The sequence below is a fragment of the Crocodylus porosus genome, unplaced genomic scaffold (assembly GCF_001723895.1).
Source record: "Crocodylus porosus isolate Cpor-Errol unplaced genomic scaffold, CroPor_comp1, whole genome shotgun sequence".
Lineage (NCBI taxonomy): Eukaryota > Metazoa > Chordata > Crocodylia > Crocodylidae > Crocodylus > Crocodylus porosus.
In genome coordinates this window covers 713,202-737,975 of record NW_017728920.1, presented here as the reverse complement: position 1 = coordinate 737,975, position 24,774 = coordinate 713,202, and the positions used below count along the sequence as shown (strand labels likewise).

General features: G+C 41.5%; 1 protein-coding gene across 2 annotated transcripts in view; it reads left to right on the top strand.

Moving 5' to 3' along the window:
• Positions 1-24,049, top strand: part of JMJD1C (jumonji domain containing 1C) — a 253,332-nt gene extending 229,283 nt beyond the window's left edge. For both annotated transcript variants that reach the window (XM_019538464.1, XM_019538465.1), the window contains 12 exons: positions 3,281-3,408; positions 3,633-3,846; positions 4,338-4,552; positions 5,005-5,283; positions 7,049-7,217; positions 7,661-7,751; positions 7,849-7,979; positions 9,285-9,407; positions 10,946-11,085; positions 13,978-14,154; positions 22,676-22,807; positions 23,129-24,049. In XM_019538464.1, coding sequence (XP_019394009.1) covers positions 3,281-3,408; positions 3,633-3,846; positions 4,338-4,552; positions 5,005-5,283; positions 7,049-7,217; positions 7,661-7,751; positions 7,849-7,979; positions 9,285-9,407; positions 10,946-11,085; positions 13,978-14,154; positions 22,676-22,807; positions 23,129-23,218 — 1,889 coding nt within the window. In that variant the 3' untranslated portion in view covers positions 23,219-24,049. The remainder of the gene's footprint in view (positions 1-3,280; positions 3,409-3,632; positions 3,847-4,337; positions 4,553-5,004; positions 5,284-7,048; positions 7,218-7,660; positions 7,752-7,848; positions 7,980-9,284; positions 9,408-10,945; positions 11,086-13,977; positions 14,155-22,675; positions 22,808-23,128) is intronic.
• The last annotated feature ends 725 nt before the right edge of the window (positions 24,050-24,774 follow it).

The window sequence follows — 24,774 nt, the reverse complement described above, 5'->3', positions numbered from 1 at the left end:
GGTGGGACGGAGCCCCATATCTGCCCCCCACTCCACCCTTCCCAGCCCCCCACAGCAGGCCAGCTTCTCCCCCTACCTTGGCCCAGTCCTCCCCCACACCGACCTTGGACACACTCCCACTCTTCCCCTCCCTCCACACCGCCGCCACCACCACCACCACAGCACACCTGCTCCTCCTTCCACTGCGGACATGTTGGCGCTGCAGGCAGTGATGATGGAAGGGGGGAAGGGCAGGCCAAGGGCAGCACTGATGGGCTTGCCACCTTCGCAGTGTCCTGACCCCACTCCCTCCCTGTACTGCCACCACCTCCAAGTAGCAAGGGCAGGGAGATGAGGCCTTGCACCTCCTTCTCTGCCCCCTTCCCCCCCCAGCTCTGTTGCTGCCAGCTGCAGGAGTGGGGGCTTGGCCAGCACAGCTGGCCTTCCCCCCAACCCCTTCTGTCCCCTGTGTCCCTGCCATCATGGTGGTGCTCCACTGTGCTGCCATCTCCTGTCTGAACAGTTCTTTGAAATCTGATTGGCTGTTTTGTCAACCATTCAGAGCACAAATAAAGCGTTACGGGCTGACGCAGACAGACAGATTAAGGCGTTTATAATAGTAGAAGTTTCTTTAAACAAAATGTTTAGATCAAAGTAGTTCAGGTACAGATCAAGTTGGACGTGTGCAACTAATTTAGGGCGTGTCTGTGTAGCACAGTTCATTGTTGTGTTAGAGGTACTTGAACTAGCTCTGAGTGCAGAAGGATCCAGAACTCAGTAGAACTGTGTTTAACCCTGATGGAGGCCCATACTAATTGTACATTGTGGAGTTCTGTGCAAATTTAACTGTACTTCTCATGGTACAAACTGTTAGACCCTGACTCCATGTGGCGTCCAGCAGCTAGGGAGATGATGATCCAATTGCTCATGGATCCTGTTACTCATTAGCCAGAGCAAGCAGGGAGCAAAAACCAGCACACATTGCTCACAACAGCTTTATTTAGAACGGAGACGGCTTTGGGCGAGCTCCCTCATAGACACACAGCCCATGAAACCAGGGGAGCAGCAACGAACAATAGTTCTTTCCACATCTATGCACTTTGGTTCATGCATATTAACGACTGTTCCACTTCTGTCCCTCCTTCTGTTCCACCCATTTCTCCTCCCATCTCAAGCTCTGCCTCTGTTTACTGTTTGCTTCATTAGCATGGAATTGCCTATGCATTCACTCATCCATTTACATGCCTCTTTGCTAAAGGCGCATGCCTAAGAACTTCACCCCACTTCTTTGATCACTGGGCAGACTTTGACTAAAACCTGGAAGCTTCTTCACCAGTCACCTTTCACTTTTTTGCATTTGTTCATCTCAGAGTCTGTTACCAATTAAGTGCTGTCTTCCACATTCCAGTCTGTTTTTCAGTCCCAGGTTGTACCATCTTCCACATTCCTAAGGCTTCACTTCATTCACAGCACACAAACTCGCACAGACTTACTTGAAAATGGTTGACACATTTAAGATGGTTACTTAGCATAAGCAAATGGCTGGCTTAGCATAAGCATTCATAAGCAAAATTTGCTTGCCGTAAGTGTCTTGCAAGATACTTTTAATATATTATTCTGCCTTGTAGTCAGCAGCTTTTGCTAGGCCACAGGTTTATAGCCTTGTATTCAGCTGCAAATCCAGTGCTCCCCAAGATCCATATATTGTCACCCTAACACTAACCTAGCTCTTTATTGCCCCATGTTGGCCTATGCAAACTAACTCCATAAAGTAAAAATCCAATAATGATGTGAATATTTCAGTAACAGCCCCCCATATAAACTCAAGATATTCTGAATTTAACTTGGACCAAACATGATAGTTATGGAAATGTACACTTAAAACTCCTGGACAACATTAATTTTGCCCTCTAGGAGCATCCACAGTGGAAAAGAATGTAAAAACTTAATGTGGTTTAAAACAAATAAAATTAGTAATGTTTATGTGCAGCTGCAAACGCATGTTAATTTAAATTTCATACCTCGAGCATTGTCAACTGGGGGTATGCATACTCCCAGGGGTACTTGGAAAAGGGCTAGGGGATATGCACAGATGGGTGGGGACAGAGCGCTGCCATCCACCAGCCCACGCCACTGCCTCCCAGGAGTACGGCCGGGGGCGGGGCGAGGTCAGCAGCTCCACTCTGCAGGGGCACACAGGCACCACCTGGCTGGCTAGATGTGAGGCCAGGGTGTGGAGTTTGCATGCAGCTGCCACTGCTATCCACCACCCTGCACTGCTGCAATGTGCAAGCCCCCCAGACCACCCACCCCCCTGCTCTGCAGTCCAGCCGCCGGCACCATCATTTCCTCCTCCCCCACCCCCATGCCAAAAGTGTACCCAGAAGGGGGTACAATCGTTTAAAAAGGTTGAAACCCCCTGTAGCTTGTTTCATGTTACTTCAGGGAAGAATAAAGGTTGTTCAGGTACTGTAATAAATTTAAATTTTTAACACTTGGGGACAAATTCACTAAAAAAGAGCCTGTGTTAAAGGTCAGTTGCTTAGTAAAGAACCAAGCTGAAAATGGCAAAGTTTAGTCTGACTACACAGTCTCAGTTCTGTCACCTTTAGCACATCTAAATACAAACCATGTTTAATTACGTGATCACACATTACACAGGTGTGAAGTGAGGCAGGGGTACATCATTGATCACTGGGCGCATCTACATGTCACCCTGTGATTACATAGTGACACACTACACTGCTGTGTAGGATGTTGTGGCAAAGTAGCGATCAGTGGGTCTACATGTGATCGGCAGCTACGTTGCTCGAGCAGCACACTCCCCCATTTTAGCGCAATGCTGTGGCGACGTAGTGGCGAAATCTAACTGCACACTGCATAACTATGGGTAGTTGCTGTGCTGTGCTTTAGTACTTCCGAAAAGAAATACCAAAGCACGGCACCATTGCAACATCGCCATACAGCGATGGCTAGATGTATCCAGTGGTTATTAAAATTAACAATGGGCTCTCTTACCATGTGCCATACAGCACATAAATAGCATGGAATATTGATCTTGTAAAAGGGAGTATATCACTATATAATTAAAGACTTTGCCTCCTGTGCAAATGTTAAGGTAGTGTTAAGGCCAAGTAAGCAAGCTTTTGTTTCCTGATTCTTGAATGTTCCACATAGCTTTTGCTATGGTTTGTAAGTAGTTTTATCATTTTACAACACTTGTATTGAAAAGAGGATCAGAAAATAATTTTGCACTTTTTAATGAAAAAAATATTTCCTTTTTTTCTTGCTTGTCTTGTAGTTCTGACAGATCTTTTAGATGCAGTGCACAATCTTAAAGAGAAATTTGAAATTAAATCCCCCTGTCAATGTACAAACAAACAGAGTGTGCAAGCTGGCAAGCTCCCTGCTGTGAATGGTGTCTCTCAGGTGAGTTTAAAACATATTTTAAGTTAGTTTATTCAGAAATGCCAATACATGTTAGGTTGGGGGGTTTTTTACATTTGAAGGATAAAATCCAGTAATCAACTTTTCTTTACTATTTATATAACTATATTCTGTGTTCATATATTAGCTAGGTATTGCTTTTTGCATATATTAAAACAAAATATATGTTCTTTGTTTAAAAAAAGTATAATTGTTCTGCCCTCTAGGTTTTACAGAATGTCCTTAATCACAGTAATAAAATTTCTCTGTGCATGCCTGAGTCTCAGCAGCAGAGTGCCCCTCAAAAGTCTGAGACAAATGGCAATACAAGTCCAGGGAGTGATGTAAGCACAGACAGCAAGTTAACTCCACCTGAATCCCAGTCACCACTGCATTGGTTAGCTGATTTAGCAGAACAAAAGGCCAGAGAAGAAAAGAAAGGTAACTATTAATCATAATATTGAGTGCATGGTTTGGAGGTCCCAGAAATCTGTACTGAATGCACTAGAAAAATAAATTCCATGTTGGTTTTGATTTGTGACATACATAATTAAAATGTCATATTCTCTGAACTTAATCATGTAACTTTAGTGCCTTCCTCTAGTGGATTACTTGTTGAATATTACAGAAAAACCATTAGTGGCATGCACGTGTAATATGTCAGTGTTTCCAGGCTCTTTTAGCTACAGCATCTCTCATTTGTGACAGGTACACACTCAGCTGCATGTCTGAGATGTGGTGGAAGGCCTTTTTTCATGGTCACATTGTTTGACTGTGTTTTGAAGGATTTAATCCATCTTCTGGTGTGTTTTCAGGTGAATAAGCACTAGTGCTTCAGTATCTTACCAGCACTGTAAAATGTAGGATGCCAGTGCTCATATTTTGCATCATAATCCCAAAATGTAAAGTATCAAAAAACATTTTTATTTTAGAAAATAAAGAATGTCCTCCTGGAAAACATCCAAAAGAAGAAAGAGACCAGGACAGCTCAGAGTCCCTAAACTGTAAAACTTCCCTTCCTGTGTCCCAGAACAGTGAGCAGGGATCAACCTTAAGAGACTTACTAACAACAACAGCAGGCAAGCTGCGTCTAGGCTCAACAGATGCTGGTATTGCTTTTGCTCCGGTTTACTCTACAGGAACACCAGTGAGTGTCTACACTAGTGCATGGGTTTTCCAATGGGGCTTAGAAAATTAATGCAGTTTGCTTTGGTGCATTTTAACTAGAACAATCTAATAACTGTATTACTTTGAATAGTATTTTGGAATTCAATATATAAATAAACCTCACTAAACTTCCTCCCCAAGATGTTGATATTTTAATAATCAGTACCTAAGAAAATTATCATTTGAATTGGATAAATATTGACTTAATGTTTTAAAGAAAGATTCTGATATATGTATTACTATTTTGCTTCATTTCTTTGTTTCCAAATAGTTATTTCAGTGTAAAAGTCTTTCCATTTTCCTTCAGGAGCAGCATATTTCTTGAGATTATACTTTGATACTTAAATATTAAACGTTTTGCTGAAAGCCATAGATTTTAGGTTGCCCATCAAAATATTGGCATGTAAGCAGTTGTTTCTGTTCTTCTGTCAGAGTGGCAAAGGTGGAAGGACTATGCCAAATATTCTTGATGACATCATTGCTTCAGTTGTAGAAAATAAGATTCCACCCAGTAGAACACCAAAGATGAATGTAAAATCTGAAATGAAGGATGAGCCAAATGATGATGAAAAGTCTGTTCTGGATGATTGCAGTAAATTGTATAGTGATATTCCACATTCATGGCTCTGTGATAAGCACGTTTTGTGGCTCAGCGATCATAAGAACAATAACAACTGGAAGCTCTTTAAAGAGTGCTGGAAACAAGGGAAGGTATGTATCAAAGTCCAAGTCTGTTGTGAAATGTGACATAGCAATTCATGCTTGTGGGTCTAACTTCAAGATCAGTTCTATTTGGTGTAGTTAAAAAGTTTTGGTTGTGCAGACCTTCAGCTCTGTATACTTAACCTGAATCTCAAGTCAGGGTGGGCTTGCTTTTTTATGGATCACCAGCAATAATGTTTTTATAATTGGAACTTACTTAAGAGTGCTGTTGGTATAGCAGCTAAAATAGAACCCGTTCCTTAGTACCAGAGCTTGATAAGCTCTAGGTAGTACTGTATGCTCATATGATATTGTAGTATAATGTACATTACTTGAATGCTACGAATATATAAAACACGTTTTTAGGAGGTAGTAAGTCAAATATTCAAAATTGTAAAGTTTGAAATGTTTGTCTTTCCATAATTCATTTATTCAAGATGTTTCAATTGTATCTGCTGTTGAATTTACTAGTAGCCATAACAGATTTTTAGGTATGTTAATACCAACATAAGTTTCTTTAAAGATGCAATATATAAATAGTAAGTTGCAGAAAAAATGTGATGTCTGCTGAGGACACCTTGGAAGTGTGACTCTCTCTTTTTTTTTTTTAAAAGCCTTGTATATTTTAAACAGAATGAGCCCTTTATTAAAGAAATGTATTAGTCTTATACTGCTGCTCTCTCCCTATGTAATTTGTTTCTTATTTTGAGCTGACCGTTCAATGTCAAATGTGAACTCTCAGAAATGTTATTAATAGGATGGGCACATCATAGATTTTGGCTCTTTCACCAAGTTTGAAGCTGTATTCTTAACAGATTTTATTTCATCGCTGGAAATACGCTAAGTGGGTGTGGGCAGAAGTAACTTCTGAAAGGTTTCCAAGTGAAATGCTGGGGAATGTTCGAAAAAGGGAGTTTCAGCCAGGGGGGATATACATACAGTTCCTGTGGCACCCTCTGCTTGGTATGTTTCAAAAAGCAACTTTTTCTAATGCTGACCAAGGGGGCACTAGAGGAGGCTGCAGCAACCAGCAGATCCTTTCTCCCCTCTTCCCTGCTCCCCATCCCCCATGAAGATGAGAGCGCCGAGACCATCAGAGGCAAGCACGGGTGAGGTGGTAGAGCACCTCAAATCCCCTGAACCTCTCCTCTCCCCCTCTCTGCTCAGCCAAGAAATAGAGGGGGATTTGGGCTGAAAGAGCCAGCTGTGGCAATGACCTTGGGTGGGGGATGGAGGACAAGCCTGGTAGGGGCAGGGCACCTGACAGGAGGGTCTGGTGGAGATCCAGGAGCACCAGTAGCTGAACACCTGGCAGGCTCTGCATCCCTGTCCCTGTACACAAGTAACAAAAAATGAAACACTTCAAAATAGTACTTCATTTAACAAGGAATCATTTTGGAGCAATTTGGCTGTTTTTGAAATGTTTCAAAGGGCTCGTATGTTTGTACAGATGGCCCTTTGAAACATACTTCTGGCCACACCGAGTGTCTTGTGCAGATGCCTTTTTAAGTTTCAGTAGTGATAATGGATTTAAAAATATCTTTTCTGTGCTTACAAGAAGGTTTCTCAAAAATTGTAAGGGATATTAGGCATCAGAAAAGTTTGGAATATGAAGTCTTGGCCCCACTTAAGTAAATGTGAGGTTTGTTGTTGACTTCATTGGGGCCAAGATTTCATCTCACATGTGGAATGTATTTCATACTTTAATTGAAATAAGCACATCCTTCCAATGTAATTGTTATTAGTCTGTTAATGTTTCCTTAATTTTTTTAAGCCTGTTTTAGTGTCTGGTATACACAAGAAAATGAACATCAGCTTGTGGAAGGCAGAATCAATTAGCCTAGATTTTGGAGACCAGCAGGCTGATATCCTGAACTGCAAAGACAGCATTATTTCGAATGCCAATGTCAAGGAATTCTGGGATGGTTTTGAAGAAGTTGCAAGTATGTTATTTAAGTACAATTAGTGGAATAATGCAAACATAGCAGCTACATAGCCAAAAACTGCCAACTTCATGGCTTTTGAGGTTTCAAAAATAATAAAATTTAAACAAGGCTCAGGCCAATTTATATAAGGAGACTAGTGAAGTGTTGCATTTTATGCATTTTCTGGATGCCAGATATGTAGATCTATATTAGTTTTGGTATTGTTATGTGAAATGTAAACTCAATTAAGCATTCATTTTTATATCTGCTGCCAAAGTGCATGTACATTGCATTGTATTTTCCAAAATTAGTTGTTAGCAAATGCACTCATTTTATAAAATATGGAACAGAATATCAGGTATCAAGATAAAGAAGTCAGTGTTCCCATTGTATCTTCATTTGAGTTCAGATAAAACATCTATAGCATATATAGTTTTTCATAATTTGTATATTGTTTGCAGAACGGCAGAAAATAAAAAATGGAGAAACAGTTGTACTAAAATTGAAAGACTGGCCCTCTGGTGAAGACTTCAAGGCTATGATGCCAGGAAGGTACTTATTTAAAATCTGACATTATTCACAAATGATGGGTGTGTTGGTTTCTCAGAAATGGTGCACCCCTCGTAACATTCTTTCTTTTGTTCTCCAGGTATGAAGACTTATTAAAAAGTTTGCCATTGCCAGAGTATTGTAGCCCAGAAGGAAAATTAAACCTGGCTTCCCACTTGCCGGGATTTTTTGTACGTCCAGATTTGGGACCCAGATTATGTAGTGGATATGGTAAGTACTCATCAGTACTGTAGAAGTATAGGAATTAACGTACTTGAAAAGGTCAGGGGTTTGTGTATTCCAGGATCCTGTTTCTGACTATGTGCAATAGGTAAAGCTTCAGGGGAAAGTACAGTTATTGTTTAAATGGCAGTTGTAAATAGACCAGGAGGGAAATTCTTTCTTAACCCATCAGTCAGAGGTTAGCACATATTCTGGATCATAACTTACATCACTTATGCATTTTATTTTTTTAATCCTGCCTAATGTAGCTGTGGCTATTTTCATTGGATATTAAATGTCTGGTTGGGTTTTTGTTGTTGTTTTGTTCATTTGTTTTTTTACTCTAACCAAGCTGTTAGCTTCTGTTCTAATCTGCCTTAAAAATCTGTGGGATAGTTTTACTTTTATCTATTTCAATTTTAATTTTTTTCCTTTTACTATTTCTGTCTGAATTAATTGTTTTGTGAAGCTCAAAAGGCTGTTTAGAACAAACTTTGCTTCCCACAGTCTTTTTTTTCCCCTTCTGCTCTCCCTTTTGCAAATATATTTTTGTGGTCTGTTTTACAAATACTCTTAAAAGAAGTGAATTATAGATTACTGAATTATGAATTACTGCACAGAGGTTGAAGGCTTAGAAGGATTTTGAGTCCTCTTTGTTGAAACATACATATTAAAGATAGCAATTAAAGATGTATTGGAGAAAGGACAGGTGAAACGCTAGTGACCCCATATTTAAGGTTATTAATACTTTTAAAATACTGTTTTTAGAGAGAGACTCTTTTTTTAAACCTTCTGCACTAGGAAAATGTCCCTGTCTTTTAGTTTCAGTAAGGAGGATTCAAGCCATGTTATGGGCAGGAAAGAAAGATGATCTAAGGGATATTTGCCAGGACTAAGTTGTTTTTTGTTTGGTTGGTTTTTTAATCCTTCTTTTTCCCAGTGTATAGACGATCCATTCTGAATTCATAAAACAGAATATCTTAAAAGTAAATCATAGTATCTCTATGCACAAATTAGTTTGGTCTAACCTGTAATTGAACAAATAATAGTAATAATAATTCTACTTACCTCTTACATACTGTTTTTCTTCTGTAGATCCATATGTGCATCTGAAAGACAAATTAGCATTATTGTTCGCCTGTGTAAAAATGAGAAAAGGAGAGATCATGACTTACATAAGATCTCAGTCAATAGGGCTGGGAACAAAGCCAGCATCATTTTGTTTCCACTTCTGTATCTTGTCCCGAGCTTGTCCCAGACAAGACAGTTCAATAACTCTAAATACCATCTGAAATTCTGTGTCTTGTAAAATAGGTGTTGCTGCTACTAAAGATCATGATGTAGGAACTACAAATCTCCATATTGAAGTTTCTGATGTAGTAAACATCCTTGTTTATGTTGGTATAGCAAAAGGAAATGGAGCACACTCCAAATCAGGTAAAGAAAAATGATTTGTATTGGACAAATGAGATTGCAATGCCAACTAAAACTTTTAAATGTTATGCAATGTGCAGTTTTAAAATTGACCCTTTTTGAAATGCGCAAGTGAAATGAAACAAATGTATAACTAAAGCATGACTTCAGATACATGCTAGTAGCTGAAAGTAGTGCTTTGGTTTGGATAAGTTTTTTATACAGTGACTTATTTAATGTAAAATATGTTGCAGCTCAGAAATAGTCACATACTGCTCTCACCTTTTCATCTTTTTCCTGCAATTACCTACTTAAAGTACCTAAGCAGTGCTGATGATGACAGAAGAAGTGAACAGTGGGATGAAGGATTTTCTCTTAAAGTTCTTCTAGTCCATCCTGATATAATTTCCAAACCCATTAGGATAACTTTTGAATCTACCTGATGCAATATTTTCTGTGTTAAGTTTTGTATGAAAGAAATAGATTCTAGACCAGAGAACCTGAAGTGGTGAATGCTAGTGCTGGGTATAATGTTTACTACTTATCCTGTAGTGCATAATACACTTAACAGGGTTTTTTTTCCCTGTCCATTATTCTTTCCTGCATCTCAGTTGGATCTAAGCAAACATTGATGTATTCATCATGCTTAACAGATGTAGACTGAACCTGACTATCTCTAGAGAGAGGTAGTTAGGCAGAAGGCAGGGCAGGCTGGCACCTTTACAGATAAATTTATGCCACCTGACAAAGTTGACTGTAGTCAACCCTCATGTCTCTCTGAATGAGTTAGTCCAGTGGTGCTCAACATTTTGGTCCCATGGGCCAAATGAGTGGTGTGGGACTGGTTCACAAACTAGGGCCTGTGCTGCCCTAGCTTCTGCACCCAGATTGGGCCCTTGGCCCAGCCCCATGCTTCTAGATTGGGCCCTGTGCTGCCACAGCTGTGCACACCTGATCCAGTATGCAAGTTAGGGGCTCCCCACAGGTCTGGAAATTTGGCAGCAGGGGAGCAGCAGGTAAGGGTGATATTCAGACTCTGCGGAGCCTGGCAGGCTGGACAACATAGCTCTGCAGGCTGGATCTGGGTTGGGGGTTGAGCACCTGTGAGTTGGTCTGTAAGGTGTCACCCTGCCCTGTCTTATGCATGAGTATCTTTAGTTTCCTTTTTTTTTAGTCGTAATTACTATTAATATAAATATAGCTCTAGTAATACATAGTTGGTTCTTGACTGGGTGCTGTAGAATTAATACAAAATTACTTCTTTTGGTTTCACAAAAATGTCTTCCCACTCTAAATTGCCTGATTCAGCAACATATTTATTTCTAGTCAGAGAAACACTTTCTATCAGATTTTAACAAATGTCAGACTGCTTCAAAATGTGGACATAAATTATCTTAGAATCTTATATAATTTTTACCCTTAACTTCCTAATTTTGAAAGCTGTGAGAACAAAAACTTGCATTTTTAAAGTCTTTGTGAATTAGCCACAGGAAATTTTTTAAAAAAAGAGTAATGTTTCAGTCTTTCTGCTACCTGTATTTAATATACTTGTCAATTCTTAGGCATATTAAAGAAATTTGAAGAGGAGGATTTGGATGACCTTTTAAAGAAAAGATTGAAAGATTCAAGTGAATTGCCTGGTGCTTTGTGGCACATTTATGCTGGCAAAGATGTGGACAAAATAAGGGAGTTTCTGCAAAAGGTTAGACTTATAATAAATAGATATTTTCTTTGCATAACTTAACTCCTCAAAATTGTTAGTTATATTGAAAAAAAATGTAGTTCTGAAAATTCCTACTGTGTTTGAAGTGGCTATTTCCAAGCTTCTGTTGCTGGGCTGTAGGGTATTCTTAGTGAAATAACAACTTCTTGATGTTTTCTACCAGTCAAAATGGTTAGGTTACAATATTTCCCAACCAGCTAATAGAGTCATAACCATAAGACTTTTAATTATGGCACACCTCCAAACCACAGGTTCTAGCCATATCAGTCTTTAGTTCTGGACAGTCTCCATCCCAGCCTAGTGTTTACAGAGCCTAGTCTCCAACAGCCTAGTGTTTCTGTCTGAAGTGTAAGAATAGGTTTGTTTGGAAAGGGGCTTTCAGGGAGTTTGGATGTAATAGGAAGTTTCATAAAGGAACCCACTTTGCTCACAAGATTTGGTCCCATTAGAGTAACGGAGATCCACAGCTACATGGATGCCCTTGCCTCCAAGACAACAGCTTGAAGAAAAAAAGAAGAGGCAGAGGTCAGGCGCAGTAAATCTGTCTGGACTCTAATCTCATGAGAAGGCTTATCGCAGAATACTTGAAGAGTACTTGTTCTTAGCAAGAATAGCATAAACTCTGGAGCCTAACCTATTGCTCTCCTCTTACAGAGTTCTGCAACAGCTGTCTGTCTGCATCCTTTTTGGAAAAAAATCAATTTGCAGTTCACAATGCCTAGACCCACATTTTGAGGAGAGCCATGTATTGGGTTTCTGAATTAAAGTGATTCAAAATCCATGTCATTATCTTGAGACTTTGCCCAATAGCCTACTATGGTTAGAGCACTTGCCGAGGAAGTGGAAAACCTGAGGAGATTTGAACCCACATCTTCCCACTTTCCCAGACAGAGCCCTAACCACTAGAATACAGTAGATTAGGTGCTTTTCTTGTTGTAGCTGAGGAGAACAACAAGCAAGAGGGAGTCTGCTTTTATAGCTTAGCAGTCGGGGCACTTTTGCAAAGGGAGAGAAGTCCTGGTTTCATGTCTCCCCTGCCAGCTTTATTTCTGTTTTCCAGCCAGTTTCTGTGGCACCTAAAACATAAACAATGCTGGGAGGAAGCAAGAGGGATTCCTAGCGGCTCCTTCTGGCCCCTGACCCTCAGAACTGTTTAGGTATCTTTACATCTTTGGTTGGAAAACAGAAATAATCCAGACAGTAGTGACCCTCTCTGCTTGCCTGCTTAGGAGATTAGCATCAGGAAAACTGGTGATTGTTTTGCTTAAAATCTGTTGATGTCTCAGGGAAATATTTTAAGACAATTAATTTCTTTGCTTTATATGAACTTGTGCTGTTTTTCCCGGTTTGAGATTATAATGTCACATTTGACAGTATCGACACTGGATAGTTTGGACTGTAAGTATAGGCCTTCTGCCAAGCGATGGATGGCAGTAATAAAACCTGACTTCTTCTAATTCAGAGGTTTAACACCAGCTTTTCAAAACTAGCTTCAGCCCCCATGCAGAAATCTGGGAAAACAAACTGCAGCTGGCTGTTCTAAAGTGAGCCATCTTCCCTCACGTTCAGCTGGAAAAGAGAACAAGTACACAACCTTAAATAACACCTTAACTGCTAAACATTAACTGAAACCCAAAACAGTTAACAGTCTCAATCCCTGGCAAACCAAGTACTCACTAAATTGGGAATTGAAATTAACCCAGGACAGCTTTACCTACCTGTGCCAGCCAGCAGTGGCAGATGCTGGGTAGAGAGGCCCAACCCAGAGGGTTTGCTACTCTGCTCTGTGGGTTCAACCAGCTATGCCAGCCATAGTAGCAAGTGGGAAGCACTCACCAAACAGAGTTGCTGCCACTCTGCTGCTGGGGACTGCTGCTAGGGATCAGTGCTGGGGATTGCTACCTTGGGTTGCCACTGCTACTTCTCCATGCTGCTAGAGGCCGTGATCACTGCTTCACACTACTGCTCTTCTTCTGGTGGCCTGTGCAACCCCAGGTCTTTTTAGACCCTACCCTGTTTCAACAGCAGGTTCAGGGATTTTCAGCTTTCTTAGCTATAGCGAGTATCAGGCTTCTCTCTGAACCCACTGTAGGGACTTGTACTCACAAGTATATTTTCCCTTAAGGAGTTCATGAGCCCCAAGGCTATCCAGGCAGGGACTTCTGCCTGGAGTCTCTTCTGCTCCTAACACTAACTCTGTGCTGAAACTGAGGGCTACTCTACTGCAGATCTCTGCACAGCTCCCAGTAAGTGCTGAACTTGCAGCAACCCTTACGTTAGCAGTATTTCACCCTTTTAAAACTTCACCTTTTTAACAGGGAAGGCCAATGGACACAATTACAATTGCACCACTTGACTCCAAACAGTAAAACCAAGGCCCACAAACAGTAAAAACAGGTGTGAGTAGCACCCAGACCTCCAAGTATACATACTGAGTATGGTATGCAGAGAGAGAACACAAAATTACCATTCCAGAACATACCTGTAGTCAAACATGCATAGCATAAGTAGGGTTACATAGGAAATCTGGAGGAGAGGAACTTCTATGAAATCAAGATTACTGTTTTCTTGCAAGTAAGCATCCTTCCCCTCCATCATTTTTATAAGTCAAAATTGCTTATACATGAAGTTTTACGAGATTTTTCAAAATACCTACTGTTATTTATGTGTGGCACTCCTTAGTCTCCCATCCTGTAATAACATTTGGGTGCCACATTCCCTAGAGATTTTTTTTTTTTTTTAAATCCTAACCAAAGTTCTTGTGCACCTACTGTGATAAGTTACTGTTTTTTAACATGTCCGTTTTTCCAGTTGGTTTTTTTGTTTTATTGGGTTTTTTTACATTAATCCTGTATCTCACCTGTATCACAGATTGCAAAGGAACAGGGCCTGGAAGTTTTACCAGAGCATGATCCTATACGTGACCAGAGTTGGTATGTGAACAAAAAACTTCGCCAAAGACTTCTTGAAGAATATGGAGTAAAAACCTGCACTGTTATTCAGTTCCTTGGTGATGCTATTATCTTGCCAGCAGGAGCACTTCATCAGGTAAAATCCTTCTGTTCAAAGACAGCAGTGTGTAGGAAGTATGCTTGAATTGGATTTTATTTCTTTAGCAGTGATTCTTATAAGCAGGGTTCCTGGTTTTCTTTGTTTTAAAAATAGCAAATTCTCTGATTAAAAACCCCCAAAATCCATACTTTTATGCAATTAAAATGAAACGTGTGTGTGTGTGTGTGTGTGTAGACAGAGATATAGCTAGAGATGGGGGGGGAAGTGTGTGTGTGTTTATATGTACGTGTGTATATATAGTTATCAGTTGAAAACAATGTTTTATTGATATATTTAGAATGTTAAAGTAGTTGAGGAAGCCTACCAGGGCCTTAGTCATGATAATGAAATACATTCTAAATATCTATAAATTTTGGCATTTGATTTTGGGTTCTTTATCATGGAAAATCAGAGCTCCCCCTGCCCCCTTCACTTACAAAGACATGGGTCCAGCTCCAACTGTCTTCCCTGTTGCTTAGTGGTGCTGAGCAGCCCTGATATGCTGGTTCATGCCATTGCCCCTCACTCCTGACACAGCCGCCCAGCCCTGCCAGTGGGGGGGCCCCCAGCTTCCAGGGCTGTGGGACCAGAGACCCAGGTCCATAGCCCCTTGCCCCCAGCAGCACCACGCAAGCCTTGGCTGCTGCATGTAGGAGGTGCTGGCTGCTACAGTGGAGCGGAGCATGGAGCCTGGCTTGCCCTCCCTCATGGGTGGTGCTCCCAGAGCAGAGCCCATGTGTGGGAGGGGTCAGGGGGGAGGCAGGCTGCCTGTGGCAGGCTCAGGCTCTGCAGCCCAGTGGGAAGGACCTGGTGGGGTAGGGAAGCTTGATGCTGCACCATGAGTCCCACACTGCTATAGCAAGGTTCCTCCTGCCTGCCCGGCAGCAGTGGCGGGGTGGTGCAGAGTTGTGCCCCTTGCTGGACTTGCAGCAGTAGCACTGAGCTTCCTGGCTCTGCTCTGGCCTGCCATGCTGGGTCCGACCCTCTGGGCTGCAGAGGCTCTGGGAGGGCATCGGGGCAGGGAGCCCAAGCCCTCAGCAAGCAGCCTGCCTCTGCCCCATGCATGAATCTGGGGGGCATATCTCTACCTTCCACCCCCCCGGAATGTGCACAACAGCAGGGAGCCAGTGTGCACACGCACATGGCACCACTTGCATGACCGCCCTCCTTCTGCTCCCCCTAACACCTTGCAGGATGGAACTCTGCAGCCTGCAAGGGGAAACCCGCCATTTCTCTTGTTTTTTCCTCCTAAAATGAGAGAATACAGGTTTTGCCACTTTTTTTCCATTGCAAATAGAAAACCTGGATCCCTGCTTATGAGTTAACTACCTTTGACTAGTAAATTACGGAACCCTCATGGTAGTTCCTACATTAAGTAACATTTGTACCTTCCCATTATAAACCTACTGTTCTTCCACCTTTTTAATCTTCTTCTCTGAAAGAAAAATAATTTAGACTTTTTCGTGTTCAGTCTTAGACCATGGTAGAATATTTGGGAAAGTTTTGGTTTAGTCAACGAGACATATCTGTGTGGTGACACTCTGGGAAATCCTTCCTCCATCTGAAGCAATGGGTCTCTCAAATTCGTTTTTACTTAGAAAATGCATCTCCATGCCAGAAAAACAAGTGTTAGCTGTAGATTGCACTGTCAGAAGCCTTCCTTTACATCACAAACTGTGGTGTTCTTTCCTACATATGAGCAGCTTTATTCGCAACTTTGTAAAGAAAAATATGGTAGTTGGCTCTTAAGAGAGTGCTTATTAGCAATGTGCTGGTTGCGCAGTAGACTTACTGTCATTCTAACATGGCTTTTCTTTCTTCTCAAACCACAGTAGCCCCCCTCTGATGCAGAAAAGGGAGTCCCACTTTATTCTGGGAATCCCAGAATAAACCTAAATGTTCAGCAAAAAAGTTTGGCCAGGGCTGGACTCTGAGGACTTCCAAGTATATTGACATAGAATAGGCAGCCTAGTGTGGCTGCATTACATGTCCTGTTGCATGGCCATCAAGATGATTGGTACTGATGGGTCAGAGAGCATTTTCACACTGGGTAAGAGGGATTGCAGATCATCTGTTAACTGTCCTCCTGGGCTTTTGTGCTACTTGTACTAAGAGTCTGGTCCTTTCCTAGGAAGAATAATCTGATCAAGTGTCTGCTAAAAACAACTTCCAAACATCTCTTTCCCCCTGGGTCAGACACTGTGCACTGGCAAGGTGTTTACCAGTTGGAGCATGCAAAATGGGGTGTATTTGATTCAGATTTGGCTCGAATCGGAGACAGTGATTTGATTCGTTGATTCAGATCACTGTCTTTGATTCAGTTCAGCCAAATCTGACGAGGTGATGCTCCATTCACAGAATCAGCGATTGAGCCATAAACACAGCTTTAAATGTTTTTTCTACATACTTCAAGGTACCAGTCATGGCTCGTGAATGCTGTGATGCTGGGGTGGATGGAGAGTCCCACAGGAGTTTCACGTATTACATGTTATCTGAGGCAGCTCTTCCCCTCAAGGACAGCCCTAAATGTATTTGACTTACTACCAACCTGTGTTACTGACTGGGAACCATTATTTTGCTTTCAAATAACTAGAGATGTCCAACTAAAGCCTTTCCCAGTAGACATGTCCATAAAACCTGCCTCCCACTCTAGAAGGAAATTATTTCTTGGGCTCCAGCAGTCCTATGCAGATAGTGCTCTGGCTGCTTCTCTTTCTGTTTTGGCTTCTAGAAATCCGACTTCTGCAGTGAACCATTATTCAGCTGTCCTGTCAGTCGTCTGCTTCAGGCCATTCCTCTGTGAAACAGATCTCTAGTCAAAGCCAAAAGATTGTCCTGTCCTCTTTTCGTAGTACAAAAGAAGGAAACTGACTCTTTGACCTCTAGCACTAATGTTGTTCTTTTTTGACTATGCTTCTAGCAGTAGGAACTGCAGATGTGAGTTGACACTGTAGAAGGATCTTTCTCTCTTGGTATTTCCATAGCAGGTGCCAGTAACATTGGCTTAATACAGATGTTCATTTCTGCCAGAAGAAATTTCTGGTAGAACAATAGCCTGGGAGCTGGGCTATGCAGACATTCTTGTAGCCCTATGGCTGGAGAGCTTCACAGGGTTGCTGCTCCCTGGGCCACCCCTGCCCTCAAGAGGGCTCATAACTTGACAGGCTGCCCTCTTCCCTGCCTGGGAAGGTGGCAGTCTGTTACATGGCAGATGGCACCTGCTGAAAAGCAGCAGCTGCCACAGACAGAGGGGAGGGTTCCAGCCCTGAGAGAATGTACCCTGCCCCTATCAGTCAGCTCATTTTCCTGTAGTGGGAGTTCTTTTGGGTGTCCCCTGCAGGAAAATATCCCTGCTTTTTGCACTCCTTCCAGCTAACCCAGAGGAGTGCTGGGATGGGGCAGCACTCAGCTGCCATGACAAGCCTCCATGAACCTTGTGGCAGCAGCACAGCAGACTGCCTTTACTCCATGCTGTAGGCTGAGGTGAGGTTGGGTGCATGTCACCATTGTGGCAAGGGTCATGAGCCTTGCAGGGGGGGATTATAAGATTGTCTTGGCATGCTCTGCTCTGGGCTGACCTTCTCCAGGTCATCTGGGCTGTGCAGATGGCAAGCAGAGGCTTGGAGGGCTGGGAGCCAGGCTGAGGACACTTTCTCCAGGCTGGACTCCTGGCCTCACTGGCTTTTAAACTGCTGTCTGCTACCCAAGTGAGCAGCAGGGGGAGGTGAGGGAAAGCCACTGTGGCCAAGAGTCAGGTTTGCAAATGCACCTCCTGCCTACCTGCTTCTCCTTGCCTCCCTCTGCTGCTCAACTAGATGGCAAGGACAGTGATTTAAAAGCCAGAGGGGCCAGCTTAGGAAGGCTTCCACGCACCTGCTTTCTTATGCCGCCCAGCTGATCTGGAACAGTGTGGCACAAGGCATGCTGCTGTGCTGCAGCTGCAAAGGTTGGGAGCCTTGCTACAATGGTAAAATGCCCCTTTCTCCCCTCCGCCCCCCCTGGAGCTCTGGAGTGAGAAGCAGGCAGAGAGCAGCTGGTGGTTGCTCCTCCTCTCCCCTGTTCTGTGGGATGGGGAGAGCATATGCCCCCTCTTCCCCCCCATGCCCTCTCCAGCCTTTTCCTAGGCTCTGCTACTCCTGGCCCCAGGGGGAAGTTTAAACTGGACATCCAGTCTCCTGGTACAGTTTAATCTTGATTGTTCCTGGATTAAATTTCTCCTGGAGCAGTCATTTTTGCTCTGGGATAGAAAGCTTGAAGGTCCACATGCTTTGGGTTTTGACTGGGAGAATGGCAATTCTCCCAGTAGAAACTGAATATCTCTATGTGGCCATTGGTGATATAAGCCCATGTGCTGACTGAGTCCAGTATTCTATCGATACAGGAGTCTTTAGCACTTAAATTTATGGTGCTTGGAAATTAGCTGTATCAGCCCCTTCTGAATCTGATTTATTTGCAACCTCTGTGAAACTACTGAAGATAGTACCACAGCTTGCCTGTACCAGTGCAGCTTCTTCTCCCTGATGCTCTCAGGATCCTTCAAGTTCTGATCCTTCTATTCAAATGGAATATTTTTTCTCCTCTTCTGTTTCTGATTCAAACAAAGAAGATTTTCTTCCTAATCAGTGAGAGTGCGGTTTGACCCAGATCTGTCTCTGAGATGCAGCACTGATGTTTGTCTGTTATAAGAGTTTTGTGGTGGTTACTTAGGTAAGATGAACTATCAAACTCCTAAAGCAGCCTGAAGATGAGGGGAGCCTAAATGATTTGATCTTCTTGGAAGATGGAGAACAGCTCAGAAAAGTAATCTCCACGCTCAGCTTACATTTTATGATTATGCCACACAGTACATTTTGTCAGAGTTTATTTTTTCTTTAAATAAATTGCCTCAAGACTCTTAAGGGACTCACATTTTTGTTTGCTGAAAAATCGAAGGGGCAACCAGCATAAGCCCTAAAGTTTATTTAAAGGATTCTTAGGTTGCATCAGTGTTTTAAACTGATAAATTTGGACATGTTGAAGTAAGCTTCGTAAGGGTACAGGCAGAATCAGCAGCTGCTCTTAGAAATGTCCCTGTAGTTGGCAGTTGCTTGGAGTCCAGCTGTAAGCACAGAAAACAGGAACCCTCAAGATTCCCTGGGTAGCATTGGGCAAAATAGTTTATAAGGTATAAGGCACACACTAGCCTTCCTGCAGTGCATAACATGAATGCACTGGCACCATAATGCTGTCCTAAAATGGAGATGTGTTTTCACCTTTAACCCCTTGACATCATTTCTAGCCTCTTTTGAGGTGGGATAGGTAGTCAGGAGTTAATAGCACAGTTTTGTTGAAATTCCTGATGAGTGAAATATGCTCTGTAGTGACAGGTTCCTGAAAATAGAACAAAGGGAAATGCTGAGGTCCCTGAGATATGTGGGCAATATGTCAATCTGTAAATATTTTTATAGTTGTGCCACGAATCCTTCATGTGCCACAAAACATATTTAGCAGCTGCAACAAGCAGGGGTGGCATGTTGGGATCTCACATTTTTAAGGCTTGTATTATTTTTACATGCATAATGTAATAGTCTCAGAGTTCAGCCTACAGCTGATCAAAATTATCTTTGTTTTTCTTGTTTCACTTGTTTTGTCACTAGATGCTCATCTGAACTAGAAGCAGGAACTGAAAGGGGCCTCCTGGGTCATTGGTCCCAGCCCCTTGCCCTGTAGGGAGTCATGCTATATGCTTACTGCTAGCTCTTTCAGCATTTCACTCTGATAACTAGAAATATTTTTCCAGTTTCCAGACTAAATTCATTGGAGGTGTTTGTCCATGTGCCAGTGTTTAACTTAAGTAACTCTTCCCTCCCTGGTGTTTACCCTCCCCCCTTTGCCTCCAACTATGTGTTTATAGAGAGCACTCATTTTGTCAGGCTAACTAGGCGAAGTTTTTTTTTAGTCTCCTTCTTTTGAGAGAGGCTCTCCATTTAATTGGACATTGAGTGACTAGAAATGTTCCAGATGAGGTCTCACCAGTCTGTTGTACAACAGCATTAATACTTCCATGTCTCTACTGGGAAAATACAGATGCATCCTAGGATTTCACTTCCCTTTTCAATAGGGAAAATGCCATGGCATTATTTTGGCTGGTTGAGCCATCCTGTGATCAAAAAATACCCCTAGGTCCTTCAGCTCATTTGTCAGTTACTTATGCTTATCTCATAAATTATTTTAAGTGTGAGACATTACTTCTGGTCCTATAAAAATTTTGTTCCACTTCTTTCTCCAGTTGTCAGAGTATCAAAGTAAGGTGTGGTGATACTCTGTATTAATGTGCCACCAGTAGATTTCATGCTGCTGACTGTCATAACTGCATTTTGCAAATCCCACTATTTAAGAAATGTTAGGTTCTCAGAGGCTTTCTCCTGTGTTATGGTCACTGCTTTTGCTCTTTTCTGTACTGAAATCTAAGACAAATAAAGGTATAGTAAAATTGTAGATATCAAACATTTTTAGTTTGCTAATTAAGCCTTCTGAATTTTTAAAAACCTAATTAAAGCTATCATTAAAAGATAAGAGGGAAGTACTTGAGTTACTGATTGAAGTATGTCATTTGAAACTAAATGCAGTACTTGAATTACCTGCTTGTAGCAGGACAAGTAATTATGTTGTGTGGGTTTTTTTTTTACAAGTTCATTAGATTATATTATGTTGGCTTACCAACATAATGACATAGTATAATGCAACATGCTATATAGATATTGGGCTGTCCCTGAGATGATTTGATGAATATACATGATAAAGGAATTTCTTTACATTTATGACCCAACACAGTTAAATGCTAGAGTCTGTGCTCTGGCTCCACCGGGGCTGAGAAGTGCGTTGCTGGCAAGGGTAGTGTGCTTTCTGTGACAGGAGTTGCGGAGCTGCTGGTGCAGGGAGCTCATTTTGAATAGGCCCTCTTTCACACACTACTTGTCTGGTATCTGAAGGCTTCTCCATGTTCCACGTACCTTGGGGCATTGTGTGCAGGCTGTGAAGAGGAAGACGCGTGTTCTCTGTTTACCAGGGATTTGCACTCTATTAAGGAACAATGAATCTCTTTTCTCAGTACAGAAATCTCAGGTTCGTACCAGCTTGTCCATCGGAGGACCTAGGCTTTTAGAGAAGCTCTCTCTGGATTAACATGGAGACAGGAAGCCCTAAGGTTCCAGACTCTTGGGCAAGATGGAGAATTAGGCAGCCGTGGAGCCTAGCTACTCAGTAGTGCCTTAAGGAAACTACCAAAGACCTGGGGCGTCCAGGCTCCATGGTGTTACTGGCTGCCTGATTGTTACTGTCACCAGTTTCACCACTTCTAGACAGGCCTCTTCTATGCATTACAGATACTGTACAGTTACCTGGTTAATTGTGCAATTACCTGGAGATCAGCTACATGTGCAAAGTAGCTATTGCACAATAAAAAGCTCCAACCAGCTGTAAAGTTAGACCTCGAAAATGTGTACTAACTTCATTGCTGGTTTCTGTTGAGCTTTAATTTGCACATGTAGCAGGGTCTCCCCTTTTGGCTGGGAGCCCCATCAGCTCCCACAGTCCCTAGGGATCCAGGGTGCTGGGAACCCCTGGAGCCAGAGGATTGTGTTGATTCTCTGGCCCCAGGAATTTCCTACTCCCAGGGTGGGGAGATCACCTCTGCAGCGATCCTCTGGCCCTGGGGATGCATGGGACACCCTCGCAGCTGGGGGCACCTCACCTGGGGTGCGTGGGGCTCCCTGCTGCAGGAGCCTGCTGGTGTAAGGGGACAGTCACACCTCCTGCCATGCCTGTGTGGCACAGCAGGAGGCAAGACTGTGTGAATTACACATTAGATCCTATTATGCTGTAGCCTCGTGTGTGGCAGGGAACGGACAGAAATTAGTTAATTTACTCCCTTTCAGAGTTCTAGGAACCTGTCTCTGCTTAAGACTGCCAGGCAGCTGGGGAGCCAGGAGCACATATTTAATTTCAGAAACACCACATCCGAATGTTTCTAAAACAAATACTGCAACATCTAGGTTCTGCAAAATCTAGGGTTGGGACTTTGTCCCAGTTCACAGAAACATGTTTCTGAATTGCTGGAAAAATATATGAGGTTAAAACTTGGCTCCCTGGCTTTTGACTTGTGTCCTTCAGGACATTTCAGCTTGAGAGCCTGTCAGGATTTTAAGAACTGGTACACATTAGCCTTGCAGCAACTGACTGCTCCTGCACATCTGATACAAGCCCTGTGTCACCAGGTTGCAGATATTAGGATGTTTTAAGAATATCAGCCCTAGCGTAGGGCTAAGTGTCAGAAACGAATACTAATTGGCATTATTCAGGTTACACCTCCTAAGTTAGCTCACTTAGTTCACTTCATTACTGCTCATAAAAAAAGTAGAAAAATGGTATTTGTTCCAGTAATCACATCATTTGAAAGCTCTGGAGCCTATTACTCAGTCCTCTTTTTCCAAGAAAAAACTTACCTGTTTTAATTTTCTGTCCCCCCCCCCCCGAACAGGTACAAAATTTTCACAGCTGCATTCAAGTAACTGAAGACTTTGTGTCTCCAGAACATCTTGTACAGTCTTTTCACCTAACACAGGAACTGAGGCTGTCAAAGGAAGAAATCAATTATGATGACAAACTGCAGGTAAGGGATGAATTCTCATCTAGAACCTGTTCTGAAAGCATTGCATGCTCAGATACTCATTGAAATGTGGAACACTGGGGTAACTTCCCAGTTCCCATTCACACAGAATAACAATGAACACCAGTAATGTAATTCACCTTCAGTTGAGTCGCTTTTTTTAATTTCAGTTTTAATGTCCTTTTGGACAAATATTTTTGTATCAGGTTTTTTTCTTGTTGGCTGAGTCTAAATCTGAATCTTAAACATAGTTATTGCCCATCCTTTAACAGTAAATAGTTTTATTATGTGGATCTCACTGATGTGTCTTCAATGTTTTTGCAGGTCAAAAATATCTTGTATCATGCAGTTAAAGAAATGGTAAAAGCGTTGAAAATTCATGAAGGTGAAATGGAAGATGCAGAAGAAAATTAAGTACTCTCTGCCTTTTTTTTTGTTAGAATATCAAATGGAGGTTATTTTTTCTAATATATGATGAACAGTATGCACACTAATTTAAGCTTCACAAACCATCAGTGCCAAGAAAATAATAGTCATCATATTTACTTGTTACTGACACTGCAGCTGTCTAGCTTCATATATCACAGTTACTGTGATTACATTAGAAATATTGAAATGAAAAAATTAAGCAGCATTCTGTTGTCTTGTATTATAATGTACATGACGTTTGTGAAATGTCAAAGATTTAAAATGATGTATTTATTTTTGGAAAAAAAGGCCCACAAAATTCTCTGCTATATTGTTGATCAAATGTAAATGTGACTTGTACAGTTTGCTAAAATAACTCAGATATTTTTCACTACATTGAGACAGTTACTGTGAGAGTAGGACACAAACACCAGCTATTGCCTGCATTTGGGATCTTGCTGAGTCCGCACAGCAGTCATGTCATAATCTGAAAATTACTGCCAAATAATTGTAAACTTTGTAAAATATAAAGTATATAAAGTAGATATGAAATACAGACACTTCAGTATTTTATTGAAGCTATTCAGTGTACAATTAAATGTTTTCAAAGGTGTAATTTATTTAAAAAAAGTCTCATTTTGGTAAAATTTATGTGAACTTTTAAAGCTAAATATTAAACTTAATATGCTATGTAAATATATACATATATACATTCAATGATGTATTTTTTTAAAACATTGGCTTGCTTTAATTTGTTAAAAGTGCAAGTGTTACACATGCTTTGTACATTGAAGTTGAAAGGGGTTTTACATTTTCCATTAAAATGACTTTATCAAATGTTGTCTCACTGTGTTTGTTTTTCATGTTTGTGGCACGTTTGTGACAGATGCTCTTGTCTGAGTCATTAATTCATTCACAGTGATTGCAAATGTCTCTATTGTAATGCTGCTTTCTGTAAAAGTTTGGGATGCTGTGTGTTAATTAGCATGCACCATTCTGCCCTCTCCAGGTTGAATACGGAAATCAGAACAGATGTGCTGGAGCACAGTTCAAGTGGCAGAGCCACAGAGAGCTCTCTCCTTCAGAATAGAATTCAGCTTTATGTTCTGTCTTCAATAACAAAATGTTTCCTTTGTTCTGAGGAATAAAAGTTGAACTTCTTGATTCCTTGTAATTCAAATAACCCAGTAAAATGTTTCTTTACCAAAGAAGAGTGTATTTGTCTAATTTACCTAGTAACCTGATAAAAGAAAAACCAATAAGACAAGGTCAGTTGTGAGGAACTGTCCTATTCATTATAAAATATTATTCTACATAGTGTTTTCAACTTTATTTTTCTCACTTTTAGATTTTGGTAATTGTTACCTACCTTATGATTCAGCCAACAATATTGTAACTATAAATGTCACACTGCCAACTGAAATAAAGGTAGGTAACAAAGTATGTCAGCATTTTTTTGATCTGAAGAAGGGTGGCATTTAACTTGTACTACTAAGATGGGTGAAATACAAAGGTAATTTCAGGGGGGTTTTGGTGAAAAGTAAAACTTTTATTATTAAACT